This window comes from Rhinichthys klamathensis, unplaced genomic scaffold (assembly GCF_029890125.1).
Source record: "Rhinichthys klamathensis goyatoka isolate OS25496 unplaced genomic scaffold, OSU_Roscu_1.1 h1tg000085l_1, whole genome shotgun sequence".
Taxonomy (NCBI): Eukaryota; Metazoa; Chordata; class Actinopteri; order Cypriniformes; family Leuciscidae; genus Rhinichthys; species Rhinichthys klamathensis.
The window spans coordinates 121,491-137,500 of record NW_026606626.1 but is presented as its reverse complement, the minus strand read 5'-3'; the positions used below and the strand labels follow the sequence as shown (position 1 = coordinate 137,500).

Sequence of the window (16,010 nt, the reverse complement as noted above, 5' to 3'; positions counted from 1 at the left end):
TGAAACTGGCAACTTTCTATTTTTATATCACTATTGTAATATATTTCTTGTTTTGTTTAATATTTTTATTTAATAATAATCAAATAAAATAATTAATTTTAAATAATAGATATTTTTTATTACTAATAAAAAATTATGAATATTATTTTATACATTAAAATCACCCCACTACGTCTATTATGATTCATTCTTTCCAAATAAAGCGATTTTAAGTCATCTGGTGAAAATGCCTGTATTTATTCAGATATATTCACAATATATAGCCGAAAATCTAATTATTGCAATGCCAGTTTTTTAGCTTGTGCATCTTACTGCAGAGCTCGCGGTTTACAACAATTAAAAAGTTCTATCGCATTTGTATTGCTCGAACATGAGAGCATGGTGCTTGCAACGCCATGGTCGCGGGTTTGATTCCCGAGGATGCATGAACAGAAAACATGTCTTCCTTAAATGCAATATGAGTCGCTTTGGATAAAAGCATCTGCCAAATGCATGAAAGTACATTTAAAAAGTTAAGACAATAATTAAAATATAACTTTATTTTATATAGTGCCTTCTCAAGGCGCTTACACAGAGAAACAACTGACATTTAAAAGAAAAATATGCATGCATAATAAGAGAAAAAATCCTGCAGATATATGTATTAAACTGTGCTTCTTTAATATTAGTATGCATAAGTGCAGAGATGAGACGTTCTGATTGCTTATTAATATGGACTGTTAAATAAAGTATGATGATACAGCATTATTTTCCTCATAAGTGTGAGATTTGTGCATCTGTCAGATAAGTGTGTGTGTTCTGCTCTCTAATGCCACTCGAGTGTGTTTCATTTCCACTTGAGCCTGAAGTAAGCAGTGTGTAAACGGTGTGTAAAGCCTGTAACAGCAGCTCTGCTATAGCGGCACGGCACAGAAACCAAATCTCCCACTTTACTTTTCCTGAATCCCGTCCAAAATACACCCTGGAGAATCCCAGCGTCTCCATATCAGGGCATCTTATTCCCAACCGCACGGACTGAGGGAATCAAAACACACAATGCACTCAATGAGGAGTGTGTTCATGAACGCCGACCAGAGACTCTGCTGAGGAATGAATGAATTGTGTGGATTTGAGATTGAATGAATGTAATGCTTCAGTGTTTCTCTCAGGAGTTTGTGAGACTGAGGTGGTTGGACCAATCCAGAGTAGTTCTGGATGAATATTTTGTGCATTTTTAAAGTTAAATGTATCAATCTAGTGCACTTCGAGAGCTAAATTAAGAGCGCAAACCCCTTTTCAGTGAGCAAATTGTACAGAGTAACAATTGAGCTGTGCATTGACTTTAAAGTGAATTCAAAGACAGTGATTTGTTCCTTAAAGAGACATAGTGATGGGGGAAAGTGCAAAAGTTTTATTTGAGAAAACAGGAGCATTGAAATATAATAAATATGGTGGCAGGAAAAAATATATTTCAATTCACTCGTGTGTCAAAACCCAAGAAACTTGGTAAAAAAAGTAAATTGCTCCCAAAAATCTTGTTTCCTCAAGGGTCATTGCATTCGCTCGCAAAGCTTTGCTTGCAAAACTTTTGAATTTCCTCAAGAAATTTTGAAGTAGTTGACCCAAGAATGTTTTTAGGAAGTTTGCAAAACTCTTGTGTTCGCTATAAATTTGTTCGCTTGCAAAACTTTTCCATTCGCTCACAAAACTTTTGCGTTTCCCAGAGAAACTTTTTGTTCCTTCAACAAAACTTCTGCGTTCCCTCAAGAAACTTTGTGTTCACTCACAAAATGTTGTTATTCTCAAAACGTTGTTTTTATATAAAAAAAACTTTCGCCCTCTCACGAAACTTTTACGTTTCCCAGAGAAATTTTGTTAATTCGCAAAACTTTAAGTTAGCTTGCAAATCTTTTGCATTCTCTCCGAAAACTTTTGTGTTCCCCTGAGAATTTTTGCGCTCATTTGCGAAACTTTTGCATTTCCCAGAGAAACTTTACGTTTACTTTCAAAACTTTTACATTTCCCAGAGAAACTTTACGTTTACTTTCAAAACTTTTACATTTCCCAGAGAAACTTTTCGTTCCTTCACAAAACTTCTGCGTTCCCTCAAGAAACTTTGTGTTCAGTCGCAAAACTTTTGCATTTTCTCCCCAAACATTTGCGTTTCCCCTGCAAAACTTTTGCATTTCCTGGAGAAATTTAGCGTTTGCTCGCAAAACTTTACATTTGTTTGCAAAACTTTTGCACTTCCTCAAGAATCTGGATGTTTTCTCGTAACTTTGTTTCCTTGCAAAACTTTTGCATTTCCCAATAGAAACTTTATGATGGAAGTAATATGAGGTTGGAGGAAAAACTATATATTAATGTGTTTGCACGTGAATGCAAAGTTTCTCGCAAGAAAGAGCACAAACGTTTCACCGTCAGACAGGACAGATCGGGAGAACGTGCAGGACGTGGTGCTAGTTCTGCATTCACATTTCCTCACAAACTTTGCATTTGCTCACAAAACTTTTTGTGTTTCCCGGAGAAACTTTGTGTTCACTTGCAAAACGTTAACGTTAGCTTGCAAAACTGTTGCACTCACTTTCAAAACTTTTACATTTCCCAGAGAAACTTTACGTTTACTTTCAAAACTGTTGCACTCACTTTCAAAACTTTTACATTTCCCAGAGAAACTTTACGTTTACTTTCAAAACTTTTACATTTCCCAGAGAAACTTTACGTTTACTTTCAAAACTTTTACATTTCCCAGAGAAACTTCACGTTTACTTTCAAAACTTTAACATTTCCCAGAGAAACTTTACGTTTACTTTCAAAACTTTAACATTTACCAGAGAAATTTTACGTTTACTTTCCAAACTTTAACATTTCCCAGAGAAACTTTGTTTACTTTCCAAACTTTAACATTTCCCAGAGAAACTTTTTTTACTTTCCAAACTTTAACATTTCCCAGAGAAACTTTGTTTACTTTCAAAACTTTAACATTTCCCAGAGAAACTTTACGGTTACTTTCAAAACTTTTACATTTCCCAGAGAAACTTTACGTTTACTTTCCAAACTTTTACATTTCCCAGATAAATTTTACGTTTACTTTCCCAGACAAACTTTACGTTTACTTTCAAAACTTTAACATTTCCCAGAGAAACTTTACGTTTACTTTCAAAACTTTTACATTTCCCAGAGAAACTTTATGTTTACTTTCAAAACTTTTACATTTCCCAGAGAAACTTTACGTTTACTTTCAAAACTTTTACATTTCCCAGAGAAATTTTACGTTTACTTTCCAAACTTTAACATTTCCCAGAGAAACTTTACGTTTACTTTCAAAACTTTTACATTTCCTTGAGAAACTTTACGTTTACTTTCAAAACTTTTACATTTCCCAGAGAAATTTTACGCTTGCTTGCAAAACTTTTGCTCTCGCTTTCAAAACTTTAACATTTCCCAGAGAAACTTTACTTTTACTTTCAAAACTTTTGCATTTTCTCTCAGAACATTTGCGTTCCCCCACAAAATTTTGCATTCATTCGCAAAACTTTGTTATCTTGCAAAACCTTTGAATTTCCCTATAGACACTTTATGATGGAAGTAATATGAGGTTGGAGGAAAAACTATATATCAATGCTTTTGCATGCAAAGTTTCTCAGGGGAACGCAAGAGAGAACACGAATCTTTCACATGTTTCACAACGTGATTGTTGTGCATCATGATGTCACTGTCAGACAGGACAGATGTGCTATCGGGAAAACACTGGAAACGGCTGCATCACGGCGGGTCGGGACTCGGGACGTGCTCAGGGAATCAGAATCTTTATTTGTCATTATACAATAGAGTACAACGCAATCATATGCAATCCTGCTAGTGACACGAAACACAGAGTTCCTGTTGTGAGAGCTGGACAGACAGGAAGTGATGAGGTGTGAAAAAGGGGCGGAGTCAGTGAGACAGGGCCTCAGTGTTTGCTCTGGTTTAGCGTCAAATATTCTGTTTTACCAACAATCCAAATTCCGGCGTTGGCCTCTTGGCCCGGCGCTAAATGTGCTCTGCGTCCTGGAACTAATGGACTTAAGGAGAAGCGCAGCGGTGGAGGAAAAACTGCTTATGCTTCAGGCAGAAGAACACAAGGAGAGGCTGATGGGAAGGTTCAATAGGTCACTGATGGGAATGTGTGTGTGTCTTGAGTCAGTGTGTGAGAATAAGAGAGATCGTGTTACAAAGAAAGAGTCGTGTGTACAAATTGGTAACAAAAATATCTCATTTGTTAATGTTTTTTTCTGATACTTTTGCACCTGAAAAAATATATTTCCTTAAATCACTTAATTTCATAGATTGGTACCTGACATACAACTGAAAATCCTCCAATTTGTAAATAACTGAATTGCTTTAAACAGGGTTTGTACAAGGTGTTTAAAGTGCTTGAAGAACTTGAATTTGACTTTCTGAAATTTAAGTCTTGGAAAACCCTTGAAACCCATATTTATGAAAAGATGCTTGAATTATTGGAAGACAATAGGCTATATTAGAATATATATAGAGCCATAGAGCTTATATATATATATATATAGATGATTGATAGATGGATGGATGGTGGATGGTGGATGGATGGATGGATGGATGGATGGATGGATGGATGGATGGATAGATAGATAGATAGATAGATAGATAGATAGATAGATAGATAGATAGATAGATAGATAGATAGATAGATAGATAGATAGATAGATAGATAGATAGATAGATAGATAATATATACATTATCTATAATATATCTATAATATATAGAGCTTTCATTCTTTAGGTCAATATATAGTATATATACACTACCGTTCAAAAGTTTGGGGTCGGTACGATTTTAAATACTTTTAAAAGAATTCTCTTCTGCTAACCATGGCTGCGCTTATTTGATTAAAAAATACAACAAAAATCAGTTATAGTATTAAATATTATTCCAGTGTAAATCAGCTGTTTTCTGTGTGAATATATAGTAAAGTGTAATTTATTCCTGTGATCAAAGCTGAATTTTCAGCATCACCAGTGTCAGTGTCTTCAGTGTCAAATGATCCTTCACAAATCAGTATAATATGAGGATTTGATGCTCAAGAAACATTTATTATTATTATCAATGTTGAAACAGTTGTTGGTCTGTCAGTTGTACAGTTTTTTTTTTTTTTTTTTTTTAGGATTCTTTGATGAATAGGAAGTTCAAAAGACTTTTGTAACATTATAAATGTCTTTACTGTCACTTTCAATCAAATTAATTATTCCTTGATAAATAAAAGTATTGATTTCTTTCCTCCAAAAAATAAAAATAAAATTCTCACTGACCCCAAACTTTTGAACGGTAGTGTATATAGTTTGAATAAGGAAAGCGATATCTTTGTCATAGTATTTCCAATGGTTAAAGTTTCCAGTCATTGGATGTGCTGCACTTTATTTGTACAATTTTGTTGTATTATCATTTTTTAATTATCTATTTGCCTTTTTTATAGTTTGAAAGATAATAAAGACATTGTTTGATAAGTGCGATCTCTGATTGTTGTCCTTGAAAACCAAAACAAGTAGTGCTTGAAATGTCCTTGAAAGTCCTGGAATTTCATTTGACAGTTTCTGTACGAACCCTGTTTAAATGACTGGAAAATAACAAAGCAATACACAGTAATACACAGTAATACCATGGTGAATGTCCAAAAACCCTTATAATACCATGATCCCATGTCCAAAAACCCCAGTCATATCATGTTGGGATGTAGTGTGTATGTCTTTGTGTCTGCGTTCCTGAGCGCAGGGTTTATGTGTGTCTAATGATCTGTACAGCAGTTATTGTGGAGTTATTGTGGAGTTATTGTGGAGTTATTGTGGAGTTATTGTGGAGTTATTGTGGAGTTATTGTGGAGTTATTGTGGAGTTATTGTGGAGTTATTGTGGAGTTATTGTGGAGTTATTGTGGAGTTATTGTGGAGCTCTGGAGACCGGAGGGTTTCCGGCTCTTCCCGGCGCTCGTACAGGAGCTCTCTTGACCTCGGCTGCTGTGTTTCTTTGACCTCACATGTGTAAGTGTGTGTGTGTGTGTGTGTGTGTGTGTGTGTGTGTGTGCGTGAGTGAGCAGCGATCACACGGCTTCACATGCCCCGTCTGAGAATGCCGGGATCACTGGGAACACTGGGATCCTGCGCCCGAGGCTTCGCAGAAGTGCTGAGCTCACTGGGATCCTGCGTATACAGTTGGAGGGGAATGCGTGTGTTTCTTGGCTTTATGTAGATTTAGTTTAATGAACGGTTAAACACACCTCACCTTTATAAAGCAGCCATTCATTGTTCAAACTCATGTCTATGTGTCTGTCCATCTGTCTGTCTGTCTGTCTGTCTATCCATCTGTCTGTCTGTCTGTCTGTCTGTCTATCCATCTATCCGTCTATCTGTCTATCTGTCTGTCTGTCTGTCTGTCTGTCTGTCTATCCATCTATCCGTCTGTCTGTCTGTCTATCCATCTATCCGTCTGTCTGTCTATCTGTTTGTCTGTCTGTCTATCTGTCTGTCTGTCTGTCTATCTGTCTGTCTGTCTGTCTGTCTGTCTGTCTGTCTATCCATCTATCTATCTGTCTGTCTCTGTCTATCTGTTTATCTATCAGTCTGTGTGTCTGTAAATGCTACATATATCGTAACAGAAGAGTTGTTGTGTGTGTGCAGTTCCCCCGCGGTGTGTTCGTGACGGGCAGGAGTTTGCGGAGGGCGAGGTGTATCGCATGGACTCGTGCTGGAGGTGTCAGTGTCGAGGAGGAGTGTCCTTCTGTTCCCGGGCCGAGTGTGCCGAGCCGGACTGCCAGAACTTCTACGTTCCCGACGGAGAGTGTTGTCCCGTCTGTATAGGTATGAACATCATCGGCTGAGAGTATGTGCCTCTTCACAACTGAACACCAACATGGAGGAAGTTCAGCTCTTCTTTTGTACTGATAAACCTGGATGATTTTCACAACTAATCAGTTCAGATTCTGATTCAGACCATAAACCATTTTTTTGTGTGAATTTTGAGTGTAAAATGCATTTTATTTTCATTTACATTGATGCATTTGGCAGATGCTTTCATCCAAAGCAACCTAAATTTTATAAAAGGCATGCTTTTAAAAAAAAAAAAAAAAATTTACCAGTTCAAGCTTTTCTTGGGAATCGAACCCATGACCTCGGGATTGAGCTGTGTTCTACTGTTGAGCTGCAAGACATTCATCAGCCACCCAGTTTTAATTTGGCTTTGATTTTATCATTTGCACTGGTTTTATTACATTTCCAGAAGCTCAAATAGTAAAGCATGGCGGTAGCAACACCAAGGTCATGGGTTCGACTCCCAGGGAAACCAAGAACTGATGGAAGGTAAATGTGTAGCGGCGTGAATGCAATGCAAGTCGCGCTGGGAATAAAAGTGTCTGCCTAAAAGTTGTAAGCTGATGGTTTCATCTTAAACCAGTCTCTTAGAAGTTGATTCCAATTAAAGATATGATGAGGAAAAAAATTAGAATTTTTGATGACAGGTCACAGACCAGTGAAAACACAAATTCAACAGCGACACCCTGAAGATCAACACACACACGGTTACTGACGGTTTACTCTCCACACGTCTCAGATTTCAGTCACAGTCGCAGATCTCTGCATTACAGCTGTGACCTTGTGCTCCTAAAGGTTAAAGGTCAAACTCGTATAGTTTCTGTGAGACCAACTGTAGTCAACAGATCAAATTTGTGCTCTTGCTCTAAAAGTTTCAATGATACTAACTAAACTGATTCTTAGTTAACATTTTGCCATTCGAATGAATTTGTTTTGCATGCAGAATTCTGAGGAAAAAAGTCAGAATTTTGTGTTGTTGTTTTTTTAATTCGCAATTATCTTTTTATATTTTTAATCCGTGGCGGAAATTATTTTTCATACCTTTGAACCAGAAATAGATTATTTTCTGAATTCATACCCACTTTCCATTTATTCTTGTAATGCACAGTGTTATTTTAGCATTATTTCGAGAGCTCGAAGGCCAGCTGTTGGGTCAGTCACACACTGCGAGCGCATGAGTAACAGTAGTGTGTGTGTGTGTGTGTGTGTGTGTGTGTGTGTGTGTGTGTGTGTGTGTGTGTGTGTGTGTAGATGTGGAGCTGCTGTCGGTGGAGAGCTCGAAGGCCAGCTGTTGGGTCAGTCACACACTGCGAGCGCACGAGTAACAGCAGTGTGTGTGTGTGTGTGTGTGTGTGTGTGTGTGTGTGTGTGTAGATGTAGATGTGGAGCTGCTGTCGGTGGAGAGCTCGAAGGCCAGCTGTTGGGTCAGTCACACACTGCGAGCGCATGAGTAACAGCAGTGTGTGTGTGTGTGTGTGTGTGTGTGTAGATGTGGAGCTGCTGTCGGTGGAGAGCTCGAAGGCCAGCTGTTGGGTCAGTCACACACTGCGAGCGCATGAGTAACAGCAGTGTGTGTGTGTGTGTGTGTGTGTGTGTGTGTGTGTGTGTGTGTGTGTAGATGTAGATGTGGAGCTGCTGTCGGTGGAGAGCTCGAAGGCCAGCTGTTGGGTCAGTCACACACTGCGAGCGCATGAGTAACAGCAGTGTGTGTGTGTGTGTGTGTGTGTGTGTAGATGTGGAGCTGCTGTCGGTGGAGAGCTCGAAGGCCAGCTGTTGGGTCAGTCACACACTGCGAGCGCATGAGTAACAGCAGTGTGTGTGTGTGTGTGTGTGTGTGTAGATGTGGAGCTGCTGTCGGTGGAGAGCTCGAAGGCCAGCTGTTGGGTCAGTCACACACTGCGAGCGCATGAGTAACAGCAGTGTGTGTGTGTGTGTGTGTGTGTGTGTGTGTGTGTGTGTGTGTGTGTGTAGATGTGGAGCTGCTGTCGGTGGAGAGCTCGAAGGCCAGCTGTTGGGTCAGTCACACACTGCGAGCGCATGAGTAACACCAGTGTGTGTGTGTGTGTGTGTGTGTGTAGATGTGGAGCTGCTGTCGGTGGAGAGCTCGAAGGCCAGCTGTTGGGTCAGTCACACACTGCGAGCGCATGAGTAACACCAGTGTGTGTGTGTGTGTGTGTGTGTGTAGATGTGGAGCTGCTGTCGGTGGAGAGCTCGAAGGCCAGCTGTTGGGTCAGTCACACACTGCGAGCGCATGAGTAACAGTAGTGTGTGTGTGTGTGTGTGTGTGTGTGTGTGTGTGTGTGTGTGTGTGTGTGTGTGTGTGTAGATGTGGAGCTGCTGTCGGTGGAGAGCTCGAAGGCCAGCTGTTGGGTCAGTCACACACTGCGAGCGCACGAGTAACAGCAGTGTGTGTGTGTGTGTGTGTGTGTGTGTGTGTGTAGATGTGGAGCTGCTGTCGGTGGAGAGCTCGAAGGCCAGCTGTTGGGTCAGTCACACACTGCGAGCGCATGAGTAACAGCAGTGTGTGTGTGTGTGTGTGTGTGTGTGTAGATGTGGAGCTGCTGTCGGTGGAGAGCTCGAAGGCCAGCTGTTGGGTCAGTCACACACTGCGAGCGCATGAGTAACAGCAGTGTGTGTGTGTGTGTGTGTGTGTGTGTGTGTGTGTAGATGTGGAGCTGCTGTCGGTGGAGAGCTCGAAGGCCAGCTGTTGGGTCAGTCACACACTGCGAGCGCATGAGTAACACCAGTGTGTGTGTGTGTGTGTGTGTGTGTAGATGTGGAGCTGCTGTCGGTGGAGAGCTCGAAGGCCAGCTGTTGGGTCAGTCACACACTGCGAGCGCATGAGTAACACCAGTGTGTGTGTGTGTGTGTGTGTGTGTAGATGTGGAGCTGCTGTCGGTGGAGAGCTCGAAGGCCAGCTGTTGGGTCAGTCACACACTGCGAGCGCATGAGTAACAGTAGTGTGTGTGTGTGTGTGTGTGTGTGTGTGTGTGTGTGTGTGTGTGTGTGTGTGTGTGTGTGTGTGTGGATGTGGAGCTGCTGTCGGTGGAGAGCTCGAAGGCCAGCTGTTGGGTCAGTCACACACTGCGAGCGCACGAGTAACAGCAGTGTGTGTGTGTGTGTGTATGTGTGTGTGTGTGTGTGTGTGTGTGTGTGTGTGTGTGTGTGTGTGTGTGTGTAGATGTGGAGCTGCTGTCGGTGGAGAGCTCGAAGGCCAGCTGTTGGGTCAGTCACACACTGCGAGCGCATGAGTAACACCAGTGTGTGTGTGTGTGTGTGTGTGTGTAGATGTGGAGCTGCTGTCGGTGGAGAGCTCGAAGGCCAGCTGTTGGGTCAGTCACACACTGCGAGCGCATGAGTAACAGTAGTGTGTGTGTGTGTGTGTGTGTGTGTGTGTGTGTGTGTGTGTGTGTGTGTGTAGATGTGGAGCTGCTGTCGGTGGAGAGCTCGAAGGCCAGCTGTTGGGTCAGTCACACACTGCGAGCGCACGAGTAACAGCAGTGTGTGTGTGTGTGTGTGTGTGTGTGTGTGTGTGTGTGTGTGTGTAGATGTGGAGCTGCTGTCGGTGGAGAGCTCGAAGGCCAGCTGTTGGGTCAGTCACACACTGCGAGCGCATGAGTAACAGCAGTGTGTGTGTGTGTGTGTGTGTGTGTGTGTAGATGTGGAGCTGCTGTCGGTGGAGAGCTCGAAGGCCAGCTGTTGGGTCAGTCACACACTGCGAGCGCACGAGGAACAGTGGAAGGAGGACGACTGCACGTTCTGCCAGTGTGTGGATGGAGAACCGCACTGCACCGCGATGGCCTGCAAACAGAGCTGCCAGAACCCGGTGAAGATCCCTGGAGAGTGCTGTCCGTTCTGTGAGGGTACGATACCTATATCTATATCTATATTACTGCTAATAATTATATCATGATCAGCTGCCAGAACCCGGTCAAAATCCTCTTTATATAAAATCCAATTAAATACTCTGTTCCGCCTGTTTTGTTATATACATGCCTAAAAAAGTGCCTAATAATATTTCTATACTGAAATAATATCGGCATTATAATTATTATGACTATGATGATTTATTTTTCATTAGGCTATTTTTGGTGCCCTACGCACAGCGCGTGGTGGGAGCGGCGGCGCTGTATATATATATATATATATATATATATATATATATATATATATATATATATATATATATCAAATCATAATATGGTTACCCAGCAAGCAATATCCGTCATTTCAGCGTCTCGGTGAACTATAGACCCGATGTAGTCCGGCTATGAGGAACACACTTCTAGACTAAATAACCTTAAATTTGTTTTTTTGGTTTGCCAAAATAGCTTGTGAGTTGTATGATATTCCATCATGTAAGCAAAGTCAACAGTGATTACAAGGTGTTTGGTTTCATTTCTTCACTCATTTCATTTCTTTGTAATCTAATTGATGGCTAGTCTATTCTTGGCCTCTGGTGAATCATTTAAATCATTAAATCATTTAATGCACAGCTATCCGTGGATTATTGCGGTTATACCATGGTCATCCAGCATTGCTGTTGATGTTTGCATGATGGTTATTTTCATCAGTGACGCTCGTTCAGATCAAGCGTTCTGCTCACGTTAAATCAGTTAAATAATTAGTATTTATTTGAATTAATTATTGAGAGAGAGAGAGAATGGTGATTAAACTGATTGTCAATGTCAATTTGATTTCTATAGCACTACTAAACACAACACCAGTTGACCAGTGTGCTTTACATCAATACAAGAGGCAGTAAAAACATAAAAACAAAACACAATGAATATATTTCATCCTTAACTCTATGCTGATTAAAAAAAAAAGTTTTTAGCCTAGATTTAAAGCAAATCTAATACTAAAAGAAACTACCAGTGCACACCTTCCAGCCAATCAGAGTCGAGTATTCAGACAGACCCTGGTATATGTGTGTATATATATACACTCACCTAAAGGATTATTAGGAACACCTGTTCAATTTCTCATTAATGCAATTATCTAATCAACCAATCACATGTCAGTTGCTTCAATGCATTTAGGGGTGGGGTCCTGGTCAAGACAATCTCCTGAACTCCAAACTGAATGTCAGAATGGGAAAGAAAGGTGATTTAAGCAATTTTGAGCGTGGCATGGTTGTTGGTGCCAGACGGGCCGGTCTGAGTATTTCACAATCTGCTCAGTTACTGGGATTTTCACGCACAACCATTTCTAGGGTTTACAAAGAATGGTGTGAAAAGGGAAAAACATCCAGTATGCGGCAGTCCTGTGGGCGAAAATGCCTTGTTGATGCTAGAGGTCAGAGGAGAATGGGCCGACTGATTCAAGCTGATAGAAGAGCAACTTTGACTGAAATAACCACTCGTTACAACCGAGGTATGCAGCAAAGCATTTGTGAAGCCACAACACACACAACCTTGAGGCGGATGGGCTACAACAGCAGAAGACTCCACCGGGTACCACGCATCTCCACTACAAATAGGAAAAAGAGGCGACAATTTGCAAGAGCTCACCAAAATTGGACAGTTGAAGACTGGAGAAATGTTGCCTGGTCTGATGAGTCTCGATTTCTGTTGAGACATTCAGATGGTAGAGTCAGAATTTGGCGTAAACAGAATGAGAACATGGATCCATCATGCCTTGTTACCACTGTGCAGGCTGGTGGTGGTGGTGTAATGGTGTGGGGGATGTTTTCCTGGCACACTTTAGGCCCCTTAGTGCCAATTGGGCATCGTTTAAATGCCACGGCCTACCTGAGCATTGTTTCTGACCATGTCCATCCCTTTATGGCCACCATGTACCCGTCCTCTGATGACTACTTCCAGCAGGATAATGCACCATGTCACAAAGCTCGAATCATTTCAAATTGGTTTCTTGAACATGACAATGAGTTCACTGTACTAAAATGGCCCCCACAGTCACCAGATCTCAACCCAATAGAGCATCTTTGGGATGTGGTGGAACGGGAGCTTCGTGCCCTGGATGTGCATCCCACAAATCTCCATCAACTGCAAGATGCTATCCTATCAATATGGGCCAACATTTCTAAAGAATGCTTTCAGCACCTTGTTGAATCAATGCGACGTAGAATTAAGGCAGTTCTGAAGGCGAAAGGGGGTCAAACACAGAATTAGTATGGTGTTCCTAATAATCCTTTAGGTGAGTGTATATATACACTCACCGGCCACTTTATTAGGTACACCTGTCCAACTGCTCGTTAACACTTAATTTCTAAGCAGCCAATCACACGGCGGCAACTCAGTGCATTTAGGCATGTAGACATGGTCAAGACAATCTCCTGCAGTTCAAACCGAGCATCAGTATGGGGAAGAAAGGTGATTTGAGTGACTTTGAACGTGGCATGATTGTTGGTGCCAGAAGGGCTGGTCTGAGTATTTCAGAAACTGCTAATCTACTGGGATTTTCACGCACAACCATCTCTAGGGTTTACAGAGAATGGTCCGAAAAAGAAAAAACATCCAGTGAGCGGCAGTTCTGTGGGCGGAAATGCCTTGTTGATGCCAGAGGTCAGAGGAGAATGGCCAGACTGGTTCGAGCTGATAGAAGGGCAACAGTGACTGAAATAACCACTCGTTACAACCGAGGTATGCAGCAAAGCATTTGTGAAGCCACAACACGCACAACCTTGAGGCGGATGGGCTACAACAGCAGAAGACTCCACCGGGTACCACTCATCTCCACTACAAATAGGAAAAAGAGGCTACAATTTGCAAGAGCTCACCAAAATTGAACAGTTGAAGACTGGAAAAATGTTGCCTGGTCTGATGAGTCTCGATTTCTGTTGAGACATTCAGATGTTAGAGTCAGAATTTGGCGTAAACAGAATGAGAACATGGAACCATCATGCCTTGTTACCACTGTGCAGGCTGGTGGTGGTGGTGTAATGGTGTGGGGGATGTTTTCCTGGCACACTTTAGGCCCCTTGGTGCCAATTGGGCATCGTTTAAATGCCACGGCCTACCTGAGCATTGTTTCTGACCATGTCCATCCCTTTATGGCCACCATGTACCCATCCTCTGATGGCTACTTCCACCATGTCACAAAGCTCTAATCATTTCAAATTGGTTTCTTGAACATGACAATGAGTTCACTGTACTAAAATGGCCTCCACAGTCACCAGATCTCAACCCAATAGAGCATCTTTGGGATGTGGTGGAACGGGAGATTCGCATCATGGATGTGCAGCCGACAAATCTGCGGCAACTGTGTGATGCCATCATGTCAATATGGACCAAACTCCCTGAGGAATGCTTCCAGCACCTTGTTGAATCTATGCCACGAAGAATTGAGGCAGTTCTGAAGGCAAAAGGGGGTCCAACCCGTTACTAGCATGGGGTACCTAATAAAGTGGCCGGTGAGTGTATACAGTAGTCAACATTTGAAGTGGAACAAAAAAGTTCATCAAAGTTGTCATAAGACATGAACGGGTAATGTTCAAAATTCATGTATAACTTTGATGAAAGATTTTGATCCACTTTAAATGTTGACTACTGTATGTATGTATGTATGTATGTATGTATGTATGTATGTACACACACACACATACACACACACACACACACACACACACACACACACACACACACACACACACCATGATCTGTCTGAATACTCGATTCTGATTGGCTGGAAGGTGTGCACTGGTAGTTCCTTTTAGTTACACATGAATTTTGAACATTACCCGTTCATGTCTTATGCCAACTTTGATGAACTTTTTTGATCCACTTTAAATGTTGACTACTGTATAATATACACACACATATACAGTATGTTAGTTGAGCCGCAACTATATAAATATATACACACATACACCATGGTCTGTCTGAATACTCGATGAACTTTTTTGATCCACTTTAAATGTTGACTACTGTATAATTATACACACACACACACACACACACACACACACACACACACACACACAGTAAGTTAGTTGAGCCGCTGTAATGGAAGCACAGGTTCAGTTCTTGCTTCAGGCTGAAATCTGTCTCTGTTTAGCGGTAGCTCCAGATATTGCCAAAGGTTTAATGTATCTGGAGCTCTTGAAACACACACACACACACACACACGCACAGCCCATTAAAGCTGAAGCTGACGTGTGTGTGCTCACTAGCGTCTGTGGACTACAGAAGCTTCGGCTTTTACTGCTCCGACCTGCCAAATGGAAGCCACCTGTGTCCTTAATTACACACAAGGATTTCTGGAGGAATAATTAGTCACACGTCTTTACCTGCGTATGTGCCAACATGTCTGCAATTGATGGTTTTGCACATGTGATCTCAGCGTGTTCCTCTAAAACAAAAGCATCTTGTTGAGGTTTGACGGCCGTGTTCGATTAAGAGACAATCAAAAGAGAAGCGCAGTTTCCCCGACACTCGTTCATCACGGCTGTCAGAGAGGAGAATCACTGCATGTAATTGCACTGTGTTTACGTGTGAGCGATGCAAACCGGACGCTTCTGTTCGCAGTTAAACTGTAAACCTGTAAGGATGCGTTTGTAGCGAGCGACCCCCGGATCGGATCACATGATCTGTGCCAAACAACAGATGCATCCACAGTTTCACACGCAGTTCTTGCAACATGCACCAGTGTTTACCAGACACATCTGAGCGTTTGCATCACCGCTATAAATCTTAGATTCTCTGGAAAGTAGAAAACAGTCAATGTGAAATCAAATCTTATGTTATTCTAAAGAAAAAAATGTCTTTATAAGCAAAGTATGGGTGGTATTGGGTCATTTAGCACTGGGTGGTGTGACCAAAATCCCATTTCCCAGAATGAGTTGTTTACATGTTTACTTGTTAAGACAAAAATTCATCTAAAAAATTATTAATTATATATTACATACACTATATATTACCTATATTTTAGTGCTGGGCAATGATTAATCGCGCCCGAAATAAAAGCTTGTGTTTACATAATATGTGTGTGTGTGTACTGTGTATAATTATTTTGTATAAATACACACTTATGTATGTATATGTTGAAGATTTTTTTTTATTTATATATCAAATATTTATATATAATATAAATTATGTATAAATATATGTATATACATGCAAATATTTCTTAAATATATACATGCATATGTGTGTATTTAGATATATATTATACATAGTACACACACACACACAC

General features: G+C 41.2%; 1 protein-coding gene across 1 annotated transcript in view; it reads left to right on the top strand.

Moving 5' to 3' along the window:
- Window positions 1–16,010, top strand: part of LOC130085673 (cysteine-rich motor neuron 1 protein-like) — a 72,883-nt gene that overhangs the window by 29,300 nt on the left and 27,573 nt on the right. Inside the window, exons 4-5 of the mRNA XM_056251572.1 lie at window positions 6,666–6,845; window positions 10,514–10,717. Coding sequence (XP_056107547.1) covers window positions 6,666–6,845; window positions 10,514–10,717 — 384 coding nt within the window. The remainder of the gene's footprint in view (window positions 1–6,665; window positions 6,846–10,513; window positions 10,718–16,010) is intronic.